Consider the following 15,489-nt stretch of genomic DNA (forward strand, 5'->3'; position numbering starts at 1 on the left):
CTTAAGACAGTAATTTACTTACAGAGTATCTGTACATGTTACCTAGTTGTGCGCATTGGGAAGATTATTTTTGGACTGCCGGAATATGCATGGCGGAGAAACGATGCGTGTAGCAATATACTGTACATGAACACAGTTGTGTACAACTACTAGAAGAAAATACGCTTGCTACACGAGCGATATGCACAAGCGTATGGCCGTTTTATTACAGTATCGTTTTTATCGTAAAATTTAACGACGATTTGATAAGCTTACTGAGATAGCAAACACAGCCGTTACGGCGGCACACACTTCGCTTCATACCTGTCGCACACACATTTAGATGAACACCTCTCCGCTATAGCAGCACTTGGATTCTTAGTAGCGTTTGTTCCGTATGGCAAATCACTGCTAAGTTTTTGGAGAGGTATTTAGAATGTGGCGAGCATGTTTCGTCCAAAATGTAACCGCCGATTTACAGCATGCGTTGGATCATTCACGTTCGGTTTTCTCATCATCGTTGCCATCGTTTTCAAATACAACAGCATCCACAATAATCCTACCAACCGCGGCGATCCCCCGACGTCCTCCCCGAAGCTGATATTATTCTGGAACAAATTCTTCAATCACGATCATCCCGATCTGCATGTCAGTTTCGCGGGATGCGCCGTGCAGACGTGCACGACAACCAACAACCGTTCGCGGTTACGCGAAAGCAGCGCCGTCGTTATCCATGCCGGTAACGTCAAAATCCAGGATCTCCCGCCCACGCGGCATCCCGCACAGTACTTTATCTTCTTCCACATGGAGAACCCCTTCCGCACCACGCCTAACTTCCGGCTGCCCTTATGGCGCAACTACTTCAACCTGACGTGGACGTACCGGCGAGATTCGGATGTGCGCTCGGTGTTCTATGTGAATTTGTACCGGCGACGCAACTGGTGGACGGATGCGCCGGGAAAACGGCATATGTTGAAGGAAAGGAAGAATGCTGCGGTGGCGCTGGTATCGCACTGTGCAGCGGAGAGCCATAGGGATGAGTATACCCGCACGTTGGGACGGTATTTTCCGGCAGATTCGCTGGGGAAGTGTAGATCTAAGGACGGAGAGTGGGCCCAGGATGAATCGATCATTGGCCAGTATAAATTTTATCTGGCCTTCGAGAACGGGTGAGGTTTTAAGAGAAACCACTATTAACCTCATGTTTTTGCCCTTGCTGAGTGAGCTATTGACTTAATGAGACACGGTCTAAATCCACTGACTAAAAATAAAGATGATCTGTTGCACAATACAGTAATTCTGAAAAAGGGTGTTTTAAACAATGTTTTCCCGAAAAAAAATGTGATCTGTTGAATTTTATACGAATAGTTTATCTGGCTAGTAAGTAAGATGATGATTGTGCTCTTCGGTTTAACAGACTGAACTGATGTGGTGATTAGAGTTTGATGATATCGTAGTGCAGTGGATGCAAAAAATACTACCGTGCGCACGCCTTCGGCGGCATAAATTCGCTTAGCACGCATTTAAAATCATAATGTTTGCACAAACAGTTTGAAGTAAAAGTTTTTAAACTTTTGTTTGATTTTTCTAAACTTTGCAATGCACATTGCAACGATCCAAGTAATGGAAAAAATGTCAACAGCCGAGAACTGCTACAGTATAATTATAACAGTTGCGCATAAATGCCTTACTTAATCGGATAAGAATTTTAACTAAGTCATTTAGTCCACTAAATGTTTGGAATAAAAATCCGCTTACCGTTCTTAATTATTTGAACGAAAACTATTTAAAAACTATATATGCAAGTACCAAAGAGTCTGCTAGTATTACTAATATAGGTTTATGCCAAGTCAATTTTCCCTCGAAATTAAGACCAAAACATGGGTGTTTTAGCATCCACTATACTACGAAATTAACAAATTTTAACCACGGCATCAGTTGAATCTTTTAATCCGAAGAGCAATATCACCAGGTACGGGCAATAAAATTATAAAATAAACTACTGATATCAATTTCAACATTTGTTCACAAACTTACTAGGTACGGGCAATAAAATTATAAAATAAACTACTGATATCAATTTCAGCATTTGTTCACAAACTTCTTTTCAAAAAAGTTAAAAACAGTTTCAACGGAGGGTAAAATTTGGTAAAAATACAATCTAAATATACAAATGTTACACAATATTCAAAGAGTGTATTAAATTCGCTTCGATTTGCTGTTGTCTCCCAAATTTAAATATAAATTGTAGTTTAATACTCATAACGTTGCAGATACTGCAAGGATTATATAACCGAGAAGCCCCTGCGCGGACTGTATTACGAAACCGTTCCTGTTGTGATGGGAGCGGCCAATTATAGCGCTATTTTCCCGCCGAAGTCTTTCATCAACACTGCCGATTTTGGATCGGCGCGCGAGTTAGGCGAATACCTGACGTATCTCTCCCGGAACCTGACCGCGTACGAAGAGTATTTTGCCTGGAAATACGATACACAATACCTGGATTTGCCGGGGAATTATCAGCCTAAACACAATGACGCTTGCCAGTTGTGCACGTTACTGCATCGAACGGATGCGCCGGCGAAGTCCTATGACGACATTTACGAGTGGTGGATGGAAAGGTCACAGTGTGTCATACCGTTTACTGCGTACCGAGAATGGATGCCGCTGCCAGGTTTTGTGATTTTTTATGGGTACGCTGGGATTGGTTTTGTGTTTGTTATTGGGTATTTGAGGTTTCGTTTCCGAAGATGAACTATGTGTACAGTCTGTGTTGTGTTGCAAAGATAAAATAGAAATACTGCAGAATATTACTGCAGAATGAATTAAGCAGGAAAGAGCACGAAAATTAAGCGAGGCATTTCCGATCTGAATCAGGCATACATTTATTTTTACTTGCCTATAAAGTGTATGTTGCGGTTACTACTAAAATAACATAATAGTCAATAGAGACACTCCTAGGCGGAATGTTTTCTAAAACTGCTCCTGTTATATTGGGCGCGGACAACACTGTTAACTTCCCGCGAAAATCTTTCATTAACACCGCCGATTTTGGGAGCTGGCCCGCGAGCTAGAGGAGCACGTACAACGTGTCTCTCGGTGCTTTCCAAAAGTTGAGCAAGTACGCTACGTATTTTGCTTGGACCGAGGTATGATCAAAATTACGTTTTTGTCGACCATCCATGCTTGTTCGAAGGCCAACCCTAGCAGACAACGAGCACAACTGACAAAAATAAAACACAATTTATTGGTAATTGTAATCTGTACCAGTTTTACCGGTTTATTTACTGTAAACCGGATACCATATATATAAATATTCGCTGCAAGGTGCAACGGTAACCACAAGCAATACATAGAAGGCAATAACCCGTTCAAAGCACGTCGAAACGGCAGAATCTTGCAAAGCAGAGAGAAAATGGCGAATATGGAAGGAGAAAGAGGCATGACTAACTACTCTGTACATTATACCGAATTATCCAATAATTCTATCGAAATGCATACGAGAAACGTACAAAAATAATAAGAACAGAGTGTAAGGAGAATGTGTATGTTAGAAATCGTTCAAAATGTGGTGGACAACGATTATTAAGTAATTCCGCATAGCCTCCCCACAGCACGAGCACAGTACTGTATACGTTTGTGTACGTAGTGATGTGCTTGTGCAGTATTGTTTAACGGTGAATGCTTCACTATGTATTGTACAGCATCTGCACAGCGCGGTGCACTGTTTAATCACACTACATTTCTACTGCGGTTGGAAGAACCGGATGTATGGTAAAAAAACAAGTGACTGCAGCCGTTTGCTAACCGCTGAGTCGACGTTATCCATGCAGCCGTCTTCCGGGCCAAGTTTATCGATCGATGCAAAGTTTGATTGTGTGGTTGATGCGCTCGCATGCAGAGCATAGCCCCACATGATTATAACAGCTCATAAGCGTTCGATCTCAATGATGTGCAATGTGCATGATCCCAGACTGCGGTTTGCGCTAGCGTCTGAAACAGCAACGCGACCGTTGTAGAATCGCTACAACTCATCACCATGTTCGAGGCAATTGTCACCACGCAACTGTTTTGGGTCTGTTTGCCCGTAAAATACTTTTTTAAATCCTAGCAAATCGTTTAAGTTAATTACCGTTAATTATCAGCAAACCGTTTTGAAATTAACCAGAAATGCGGCGAGCATGGTGCGGGCAAAATGCAATCGACGGTTTACCGCATTCGCCGGATTGTTCGCATTGGGCGTTCTTGTTATTACCGTCATACTTTTCCACCACAACAGCATTGATAATGCATCGAACGAACGCGTTGCAGCACCGCCACCGGATTCTCATAAACTGATATTATTCTGGAATAAATACTTCAACTACGATCATCCCGATCTGCGCGTCAGTTTCGCGGGATGTGCTGTGCAAACGTGCACGACAACCAACGACCGTTCGCGGTTAAGTGCCAGCAGCGCCGTCGTTATCCATGCCGGCAACGTCGAAATCCAGGATCTTCCGCCAACGCGACATCCCGCGCAGTACTTTGTCTTCTTCCACATGGAGAACCCCTTCCGCACCACGCCCAACTTCCGGCTACCGTTATGGCGCAACTACTTCAATCTGACGTGGACGTACCGGCGGGATTCGGATGTGCGCTCGGTCATCTATGTGAATTACTACGGAGGACGTAGTTTGTGGGAGGATGCCGCCGCGGAGCGGGGAAAGTTGGAGGAGAGGAAGAATGCCGCGGCGTCGTTGGTATCGCACTGCGCAGCGGAGAGCCAGCGCGATGATTATATTCGCAAGTTGGAGCGGTACTTTCCGGTGGATTCGCTGGGGAAGTGTGGGTCGAAGGGCGGAGAGTGGACGCGGGATGAATCGATCATTCGGCACTATAAATTCTATTTAGCCTTCGAGAACGGGTGAGTCTTCCGTGTAAAGGCAATATCCACCGTATAGATACTATGTATACACCTGTGGAACGTTTCGTACCAAAGAAAAAAAGTGAATCGTTTTTTCGCTCCTTGTAGTCACAGTAGACATCTGTATACATGCTGTAGACACTCTGTAGACCTATCGGTAGTCACCTGGTTTCTTAGGATTATACAGCGTGTCTACAACGGTGTCTACAGGTTGTCTACGGATGTCTACCGCTGAATACAGGCAGCCCTTCTTAGGTTCAGCTCGATACTCTGCCTGTATACACCGGTAGTCATCTCTAGACACCCCGTAGACTCCACTGTAGACACTTTAGTCACCTGGTTTCTTAGGCTTTTTTGGATGTTTACAGGGTGTCTACAGGTTGTCTACAGGGTGTCTACCGGTGTATACAGGCAGGCTTTCTTAGGTTCACCTGGATGTTCTGCTGTATACATCTGTAGACGCACTGTAGACAGCCCGTAAACACCCCCTGTAGACATACTGTAGTCAGCTGGTTTCTTAGATTTTCTTAGGATGTATACAGGCTGTCTACAGGATATCTACAGGATGTCTACAGATGTCTACCGCTGTATACAGGTAGCCCTTCTGAGCATCAGCTCGATACTCTGCCTGTATACACCGGTAGTCACTTGTAGACAGCCCGTAGACACCACTGTAGACATACTGTAGTCACCTGGTTTCTTAGGTTTTCTTAGGATGTATACAGGTTGTCTACAGGGAGTCTACAGGTTGTCTACGGATGACTACAGTGACTACAAGAAGGAAAAAAACGTTCCAGTTTTTTTCTTTGGTACGAAACGTTCCATGTATATATGTATTTACTTGTACCAATACAACACGTTCAAGTCATTCAGAAATGATCCCGATTAGATTTTGTTGTCGAAGTTCATTTTTGGAATTCTCAACGAAATTTCTTACGGCATACCGTATTTAGATGAAGAAAATTGTCGTCAGGTGGACGAGAAATTCATATGCGGCGCATACTCTCATTAATTTTATGCCAGTTCATGAGCTTGATTAGAAGAATGGTACGCGCATAATTTTTCTGCATTGTACTGGGTTTGTTCGTATTAATACCATAAACTGTAAAAAAACTGTGCTAGTAATTTAGGCAACGCATTTAAATCGACTTTTGCGCTTATAAATTTTGATCAGCTGCTGTTTCCCTGTTGTGATTTTGGCTTATGGTTAACGACTATTTTGTTGCAGGTACTGCAAAGATTACATAACCGAGAAACCCTTGCGTGCAGTGTTTTACGATACCGTTCCGGTTGTTATGGGCGCGGCTAATTACAGCGCCATTTTCCCACCAAAGTCTTTCATCAACACTGCAAATTTTGGATCGGCCCGCGAGCTGGGCGAATACCTGACGTATCTCTCCCAAAATGTGAGCGCGTACGAAGAGTATTTTGCCTGGAAGTACGATCCCAGATATCTGCACTTGCCGAAAGATTATCAGCCTCACCACAACGATGCATGCCAACTGTGCATTTTACTGCATCGAGCAGACGCGCCGATGAAGTCCTACGACGACATTTATGAGTGGTGGATGGAAAGGTCACAATGTGTTATACCGTTCATGGCGTACCAAGAATGGATGCCGCTGCCGACCTTTGTTATTTTTTATGGGTTTGCTGGGATTGCGCTTGTATTCTTTACTGCGTACTTAAAGCGTCGTTTTCGACGATGAATCTTGCATAATATACGGTAAATCTTGTATATGAATCTTGTATATAATTTTTCTAAAGCGAAACTATCAGAATATTAACAAAAAAATAAATTCACAGAAATGTGGGATCAGGTTGCTACCGATTTCTGCCTACCGAAACAAAAACCAGTAAAAAGTACCGGTATTTGCTAAGCACGGAATCGAAGATCCTAAGACAGTCTATGTTCTTTATTTCAGTTTACTGCTGAATAACGTTTCGCTAGGTTACATTAATAAATATTCGTTCTAATCAGTACGAGTATTAATTTAATGGTGTTTATCAAGCTTTCCGTACTTGGATTCTGTTTTAGATTCAGTTTTTTGCTTCTTTTTGGACAAATTTGTCAAAGAGTTTTTATATTAGCTAACAGATTGCTGTCATGCAGCTTCATAATGCCTAAAAGATCCCAATGTTTTCAGTTTAGTTATTAATTCGTCGTCGAACAAGTTTCTTCGATAAATTTCACAGCGTCCGGTGATAACCGGAACTGTGTCTGCCGCGCAGCCAGTAGCGCGCGGAAGATCCCCGCAAATACAGCCTCCATTTCCTGGATGACCTTGGCATCCTCCTCCTGTTGTTTTTTCGGAATTGCGCGGCTGCACTTTAAATGTACCAGGCGCGTTGCCGATGAACGTATAGTTATGGCCCAGCGGTGTTTTGTTTTGCAATGCGCCATACACGTCCTCGGCCTTTAAGACGAACAACCCGTTCGTCGTGTTCTCATCCAGATTGGCTCTCTACCGTGATAGCGTTCAGACGTATAATATTCAACACAAACACAAAACAGAAATACGCAGAATGAGAAGAATATAAGGGGAAAAATGAGTCTAGTCGAACCAGTCCCTTGTACTTCTGATGTCAGCCGGCTGGTGTTTTACGTTGTGGCTATACATGGCGCTTATGTACCGCGCCTGATTTAACCGTATGTATTGCCGTAACGTCACACTCCAGGCGGGTGACGGCAGCAGTACAGGGAACCGGGCCGAGTAGACTTATTTGTCCCCTATATAAGAGGGGATGTTAGTGGCTCACCTAGATAATCCCTGTGCTGGCTGCCGTCAGCCGGCTGATGCATGACGCTGTGGCTATAAGGGTATAAGGGGGAGTATAAGGCTATAAGGGGCAAAAGTAAACGCGTTCCACCGTTCCCCTGTACCGCTGCCGGCACCCGCCTGGAGCATGACGTTACGGCAATACATATGGTTAAATCTGGCGCGGTACGTAAGCGCCATGTTCAACCACCTAGACACATTTAAACACCTAGACACATTTAAACTTTTTGGAATTTTCGGAAAGCCATAATCCCCAACCGGAGGTTACGCGCAAAAAGGTTTTCCCGCCAAAGTATGCCAATCACTTGGCTATCACACTGCCATGAGCTATTGCAGAAAAGAGCGTTTGAGTGCGTGAACGTTTTCGTGCATGCCCACAAATTTGGGTGGTATGAACTGGGTCACCTCTTTGACCTGTTTTTGAAAATGTCATAATAAATTAGGGACCAGAAACTCGAAATTATCCTATGGTCTTAACCTAGCTCACTACAGTAAGAGGTTGAACGGCTCACCACCTTCGTTTACTTCTCTAACAAGCGTAATGCTTTTGGCGTTCTGTTTATACATAATCACAGATTCAGTAAAATTTCTGGTTGTCATATTTTAAAATTTTAAAAAAATAGTGAACCGTTTTGAGGTATTCGTGTTTTAGAAATGAGATATTTAGTCATTTAAGTATATTAGTCATTTTAGCCACACGGTCACACGAAGCCAACCAGTATACTGCTTCAAAATCTTGGTTTAAATTTGTGACAAGTTGACAGCTTAAGTTACGAGGCAATTTGGTTCGCGTAGCCTCTGAAATGCTGTTCACTATATAAGTGCTTCGTTATGCGGTAATTCGTCTCGGGTAATCGAATTACCGCATAACGAAGAACAAAAGATTAGTGTGGGAAAAAATGACCCAGGGCGTATGCGCTATTTTCGAAAAATTTAACGTCAAATGCGTTTCGATTTTACACCTGCTTCCCGGTTACAGGATCGCACTCCACTCTTTTGCTATCCTCTTCTACCAGTCGCTTAGCCCTGCAACCAGAAACGCTTAGATTAAGTATTTAAGTTCAACATCGGATCTACGGTACTACAACTGGTAATGGATGCGGTCGGTCAAATGTTTGTTGTGTTCATACTCTTGTGGATCAAGCAGCTGATTGTGGATCCCCTGCAGTCGGCGGGCACACTTGCCGGCATTCCCACTGGTGTCGACAACAACGACGTTTACATCGTTTTTTATATCCCGATCGCCAATCTGAAAGCCACCGAAGCGCCATGTTACATGTTTACATTTGTACGAGTACAATTCCTAAGAAATTCTCGAGTTTTCAAGAAATAAATCGATTGTTTGGTTTTCTCGATATTCGATAAAAGCCAGCGTTCTAATGAGACAGTTTTACAATAATCAGCAAAAGCGGTAGATCTAAGATAAGTCATGTGTCCTTTTGATTAACCTGGGTTAACAATTATTATGTACATAAATGGCTGCTTTAAATCTTCTACACTCAAATACTACTTAAAAACACGTTCTGTCCTTCTATTTTATTTTTAAGGGTGTGGCTATTCCCACCACTTCACACCACCTTTTGGCTATTCTCACAACCTTTCACCGCCTTTTGGCTGTTCGCACCACCTTTTTGAAAATATTTTTTACATCACCTTTTGACTGTTCCCACCTCCTTTGTACACCTCTTTTGGTTATTCTCACCTCTTTATAGTACTTTTCATACCATGAGTTGTGTATATCTGAAAGACTCAATCTACAGATTTAAATCAGCTTTGCCGTTAGCGGCACTTTTTCCTTACGATTAGTTGCACCGGCCGGAAACTTACCCTAGTACTTATTGATACCGGCAAATATTACCGGTTTCTAGAGGCCGATAGGTTGCTACTTCAGATAGACCGTTTTTGTTTTGTTTTTCTTGCAAAAACCTGAGATAATCCTTTTATCGTATTTAGCGGAGAAAGAGAGAATTTGATACCCTGCCGGTAAAAAAATCTTCCGCTAAAGCGAAGAAGTTCTGCGAGAGAACTCCGTGAACATCTTTCTACATAGGTGATTAGGGACGCACTAGGGGAATATTGCGTACAGCGCCTGCTCGTACAAGCTCGGGCTATTGCACTCGTATACAACGGCTATGCAGTGCAGCATTAATACACACTCACTGAGCGCACACATTGAGCGTTGAGCACACAGCCACATGTGGTCGTAGGTAGTAGGTACTATACAAAAGTGTAGTCTACATGTTTGAATGAGAAGATTACTGGAACCATAACGCATATTGCTGAATCGAGTCTCGTTTTTAGGTGCGTCTGCGGAGCTCCGCACACTGCGCACAGCCTTTCTCTACTTCCAACGTGGCGCCCTCCGGATCAGAGAATAAAAAAATCAGAAACGAAATGAAAAAGCAGCACTAGTAATCTAAACTGCCATCAAAATAAAACAAAGTTTTGATTGCATATTAGCGGGCCATTTCGCAGGGAATGTTCGGCTTTTACTGCTTTTCAAATGCTATGCTGTTTGACCATTAATTCCATGATTGGGTAGCCTTGCACCAATCGGCACATTTGTTATCGTTAAGCCTAGTGGTTTCGCACAAATGTGGTTGGGTGAAACCGGCCACTCACAGAACGGATAGAGGCTCGACAGGCCAATGCGAGAGCGGACATACTAACGTGCTCCGTTGATATGTGGAGTCATATCAACGCAACACGCTATGATCTCACTTTTTCCGGGAGGGATACCCCGCACATTTAATTCTCGCGAAATTAATTCTCGCGGTGAAAGGTGGTGATAATAACCAGAAGAGGTGCCAGGGTGGTGGGAACAGGCATTTCCTATTTTTAAGCAAAATAACTGTTAGAATGCCAAGTACACTGTATAGAAGTACTGTATACTTGTAATTACGGTATTGCTGCACAGGAAAATTGCGGTTGCTTTTTGATATTTTGCCAAAATTCAAAAGCTGCGATACCCGAAATTTAACCAATCAGATTAAATTTTAACGAATAAAGTACAGTATTTAATGTAATTTTTGTTAATGTATTTGCATTTTACGAGTAAATTACAGTATCGGCATTTAACTTATATCATCATCATAAGCACGTTCTTTACCTGGATTGATTTGTTGATAAGGGGCTGCATCGCACCCAGAAATGCTCCATATAGCTCTTCGGGGGTGACCCCCATCGCTATGGCATATTTACTCATCAAGTCCCTGGTTTCCTCGTTAAACAGTTTAGTAACATCCATCTTGTTTTGGGATGAAAGGAATGGACGATACACCTACAAAGCGTCAACACAAGCGAATAACCTGAATGCCAGCCACACAATAATTATTTTTTTTAATGATAATTATATGGCACTGTACTTGTAATATTGAGCACTTCGATTTTGGATTACTTTACACTTTAAGTAACACATAATAAAACAAATGTGGAACAACCAGGGCGCATGTTACAGTATAATAATATTACCGTGCAACTTATGGTTAAGTAGGTACGTAATTGACTACGTAATCGGCACGTAATTGACTACGTACGTAATCGGCACAGAGTAAGACTTACCACTACGTATAGTCGGCACAGAGTAAGTGGTTAGTGTAAGTATGTGAACACCGTACACGATCTACTTATCGTAGTTGTGAATTTTCGAAGACGGTTCAAACTCGAGTCCAAACTCAAGTTCAAGTTAAAAAAGTAGTAGAGGCCACGGCTGGGCCCGTCTGAACGTAAACTTGAACTTGCAAAAGTCAATTTAAGTTCAAGTTGGACACCTATGGCACAGTTCGTACACGACCATTTTCCGGATCACATTATCGGTTCGTAGTGCAGTAGTCACTTTCAGACTGCGTAGTCGGGTGTAGTCTCTATCGTCAGAACTTTTGTAACCTTGACAGCATGCGCACCTGAATGACACTACAAGACAGCTTGCTCCACTGAATTTGCGGTAGTTCACTGCAGTTAATGTAGTCAAAGTAGTCCACTGCAGTTTCCGTAGTCCCTGTAGTCTCCGTAGTTTCATGTAGTCTCACGTAATCTCCGTAGTCTCCGTAGTCCCATGTAGTCTCAGTAGTCCCGTGTAGTCTCCGTAGCCGCACGTAGTCCCCATAGTCCCGTGTAGTCTCCGTAGTCCCGTGTAGTCTCCGTAGTCCCGTGTAGTCTCCGTAGTCCCGTGTAGTCTCCGTAGTCCACTGTAGTCTCCGTAGTCTCATGTAGTCTCCGTAGTCTCATGCAGTCTCCGTAGTCTCATGTAGTCTCATAGTCTTATGTAGTCTCCGTAGTCCACTGTAGTCTCATGTAGTCTCCGCAGTCTCATGTAGTCTCCGTAGTCTTATGTACTTTCCGTAGTCTTATGTAGTCTCTGTATCCACTAGTCTCCGTAGTCCACTGTAGTCTTCCGTAGTCTCATGTAGTCTCCATAGTCTCATGTAGTCTCATAGTCCATGTAGTCTCCGTAGTCCACTGTAGTCTCATGTAGTCTCCGTAGTCTCATGTAGTCTCCGTAGTCTTATGTACTCTTCGTAGTCCCGTGTAGTCTCCGTAGTCCCGTGTAGTCTCCGTAGTCCCGTGTAGTCTCCGTAGTCCACTGTAGTCTCCGTAGTCTCATGTAGTCTCCGTAGTCTCATGCAGTCTCCGTAGTCTCATGTAGTCTCATAGTCTTATGTAGTCTCCGTAGTCCACTGTAGTCTCATGTAGTCTCCGCAGTCTCATGTAGTCTCCGTAGTCTTATGTACTTTCCGTAGTCTTATGTAGTCTCCGTAATCCACTGTAGTCTCCGTAGTCTCCGTAGTCCACTGTAGTCTTCCGTAGTCTCATGTAGTCTCCATAGTCTCATGTAGTCTCATAGTCTTATGTAGTCTCCGTAGTCCACTGTAGTCTCATGTAGTCTCCGTAGTCTCATGTAGTCTCCGTAGTCTTATGTACTCTTCGTAGTCTTATGTAGTCTCCGTAGTCCACTGTAGTCTCCGTAGTCCACTGTAGTCTTCCGCAGTCTTCCGTAGTCTCCGTAGTCTTATGTAGTCTCCGTAGTCACATGTAGTCTCATTAATCTCACGTAGTATCCGTAGTCTTATGTGGTATCCGTAGTCTCATGTAGTCTCCGTAGTCCCACATTGTTTCTGTAAAGTCCACTGTAGTCTCCTTAGTCAAGATGTGCGGCGATGTACGAATGCGTCGTGAATGTGCGATTATTATTGTGCCCGTAGTAAATGGACGATGAATGTCCCTGGTGTTGCCACGCTGCCTTTTTGGACTAACGAACACACCTTGGTTTAACATCTCTCCGTGTAACGATGAAAAATCTAACAAAACTAATAAAGTGATCATGAGCATTAGAGGTCAGCCACTTACCGTTACCGTAAGAAACCTCAGAAGCAAAGGGCGGTTGTACGAAGCCCACCGTCACGAGCGCGAAGACCAATAAATCTAAGAAATCTAAGATTATCCTCAGAAACATAAGCTAAGAACATCCTCACAAGCCTAAGAATAACTTCCGAAAACCTAAGTATAAAACCTAAAAAACTAAAGATTAACATAAGAAACCTAAGAGTGAAAAAAGCGTCCTAGAAAAACACGAAAGGCAAGCCCGAGAAATTCTTAGAAACCTGAAAAACCTAAGAAACCTAAGAAAACCTAGAAATACTTCCAAAACTAGTAAACTTAAGAAATCAAAGATGGCCGAGATATGCTGTTGCCGAAACAAGTGTCGGCAGAAGTAAACCTCGTACAAATTTTACGTTGGCCGAAATGATTATGTGCGGCCGAAATGTAACGCAGCCGAAACGATCGGACGCGGCGTTGGCCGAAGCCATCTAACGGCAGAAGCGCAATATACCGAAAAGCGTCATCTATTGCACTGCCTAACCACTGCAGATGTTTGTTTAATAGGACTGATACAGTGATACTGATAGTATATAAATAGTAGAATGTTCGGATACCGTCGTACGAGGAACATGGTAATTGTTAAATTATGGTTAGTTATCCACTTTGCCACGATCTGTCTGTCCCTGCATGTATGCGCACTTCTTTTCGTCACTGCACTTTTACATACGTATACACTGCAGATGATATACGCAGGTAGGTAAAAAAATTTAAGCGGGAAAGATAATCTACAAGTTAGCAAGTGACCTTTTATAAAAACTCTCATTAGCACTGTTAGGTAAGAAAATCACATCTGGTAAATCATACAATCGTGCGTATATGCATATAGTGGCAATAACCGCCGGACGGACAGCAAATTTATCATCATCTTTGAACAAGTTTAAAAACAAATACAAAAAGTAGTTACAAGCATGCAGTATTTGTCTCTAACCAAATTTCTTCTACTGTTATTTCTCAAACATCCTTCAAGGTTCGGCAAGCAAACAGTCAACTACAATAAACAAGAATAACTGGGCCGGTAAACAAGCTAACAAAATATGGAAGAAACACAATGCCAAAACAACATACATGCCTTCAGTTCAACACTACCGCAGTTAAATTTCAGCGTGAAAGTTTGCGATTGCAACCAGCTTATCATTTCTGAATTTAATGGCGTCTTCAAGATGATTTGCGAACCTAGTTATGAACTGCGGTTGACGCCGCTTAACGGTTATCTGTTTTCGCAAAATTTTTCATATGCCAATTTTCCTAAAATCAACACGCAGCGGCTGCTGTGCTGTGTGTGAAGAATAGTTTGTGATATAGCCGCTTCTGCCGTAAGAATGCGCAACACTGTACTCTAGAGGCTACAGTCGCTACACTCTAGATCGTCTAATCCCTAGAGTACAGTCCTGGAATGCGTTAATCAAAGCGGTTTCTGTGTGTCTCCGCGTGTTGGAATCTTTCGTCCTGGTTAGCTGGGCCAGTCTACATTCAGAAATTGCGACTCTTTCCAAGAAAAGTTTCAATGGTATCGGACTAGATTACACTTGAGTGTTGCCGCAGTGCCGTCGTAAGATACCTCTTTTGTCTCTTTAGCGTTGCTCAGGTATTCTCAAGAACTCATCCGCGCGTTCTGCGCAAGCTGCCAACGGAACAAAACACATACCTGCATGCGGCCCGATAACGATGCTTATATTGATAACGGAGCTCCCGAATCTGTGCAAGATACCTTTTCCTTGCAAAATGTTTTTTAATCTGCACAGTAAATGAAATTGAAAAGTTACGAAACTTCCACCGGCTTTTTGACTCTAGAATTTTCGTCGACGACTTGATCTCTAGGAATCCTGCCGGCAAGACATTCCACTGGCGTTCTAGCATTGGCCTTTTCACGTTGAAACGAATAAAATTTAGCATTATTCAAACATGAAGATGAACTATCAGACCGACTTATATACTTCAGGTTGAAAACCAGAAAACAGCGTAAGTTGGTTTTACAACCGGTGCCAACATACTAGTACGTCAGTTCTCTAACCTACGTTTTGCATCCCAACAATTTAGTTGCTGACCGACCACAACCTGCTGACCCTCAGATCGGTTTTCGACAATTTTTCTGCCCGAAGCTCTGTTGACAAGAACGAGGACTCAATTGTGGCAGGACTTCAGGCCCGTGCTTTAAACTTTAAATGTAACTTAAAATGTGCTTAATTTTATTCTAATTTGTCTACTGCCGGGCTGTACAAGTTTTCGTATCTACCCGTTGCGAATACGGGACGTACCTAAGCGTACATCCGTCCCGAATCTTTTCATGGGTATCCTGGTACGCGAATAAAAAACCACGATACCGTTTCGCGTGCCTGATGTTCCGGGACGGTTGTGTACTATGCGGGAGCTAGTTTTGCTACAAAAATGAGGTCTTCCTTAAGACGGTTTAGTTATACGTTAGCTGCACGTCGAGACGGGGCGACG

At 43.0% G+C, this 15,489-nt stretch overlaps 3 protein-coding genes across 3 annotated transcripts; 2 read left to right on the forward strand and 1 right to left on the reverse strand.

The window, feature by feature from the left end:
* The first annotated feature begins 229 nt into the window (after window positions 1-229).
* On the forward strand, window positions 230-2,804 carry LOC129595750 (alpha-(1,3)-fucosyltransferase fut-3-like). The gene is made up of 2 exons (XM_055492853.1): window positions 230-1,148; window positions 2,253-2,804. Exons 1-2 carry the CDS (start codon window positions 427-429, stop codon window positions 2,731-2,733), a joined length of 1,203 nt encoding a protein of 400 aa, XP_055348828.1. The 5' UTR covers window positions 230-426; the 3' UTR covers window positions 2,734-2,804.
* Window positions 2,805-3,907: 1,103 nt separating this feature from the next.
* On the forward strand, window positions 3,908-6,652 carry LOC129595774 (alpha-(1,3)-fucosyltransferase fut-3-like). Its single transcript, XM_055492883.1, has 2 exons — window positions 3,908-4,885; window positions 6,114-6,652. Exons 1-2 carry the CDS (start codon window positions 4,161-4,163, stop codon window positions 6,592-6,594), a joined length of 1,206 nt encoding a protein of 401 aa, XP_055348858.1. The 5' UTR covers window positions 3,908-4,160; the 3' UTR covers window positions 6,595-6,652.
* A 304-nt stretch (window positions 6,653-6,956) lies between these two features.
* On the reverse strand, window positions 6,957-10,912 carry LOC129595766 (uncharacterized). The gene is made up of 5 exons (XM_055492869.1): window positions 10,775-10,912; window positions 8,796-8,914; window positions 8,628-8,691; window positions 7,170-7,350; window positions 6,957-7,009 (listed from the first exon to the last, which is right to left on the reverse strand). Exons 1-5 carry the CDS (start codon window positions 10,910-10,912, stop codon window positions 6,957-6,959), a joined length of 555 nt encoding a protein of 184 aa, XP_055348844.1.
* Window positions 10,913-15,489: the final 4,577 nt, after the last annotated feature.

This window comes from Paramacrobiotus metropolitanus, unplaced genomic scaffold (genome assembly GCF_019649055.1).
Source record: "Paramacrobiotus metropolitanus isolate TYO unplaced genomic scaffold, Prichtersi_v1.0 Parri_scaffold0000082, whole genome shotgun sequence".
NCBI classification, from domain to species: domain Eukaryota; kingdom Metazoa; phylum Tardigrada; class Eutardigrada; order Parachela; family Macrobiotidae; genus Paramacrobiotus; species Paramacrobiotus metropolitanus.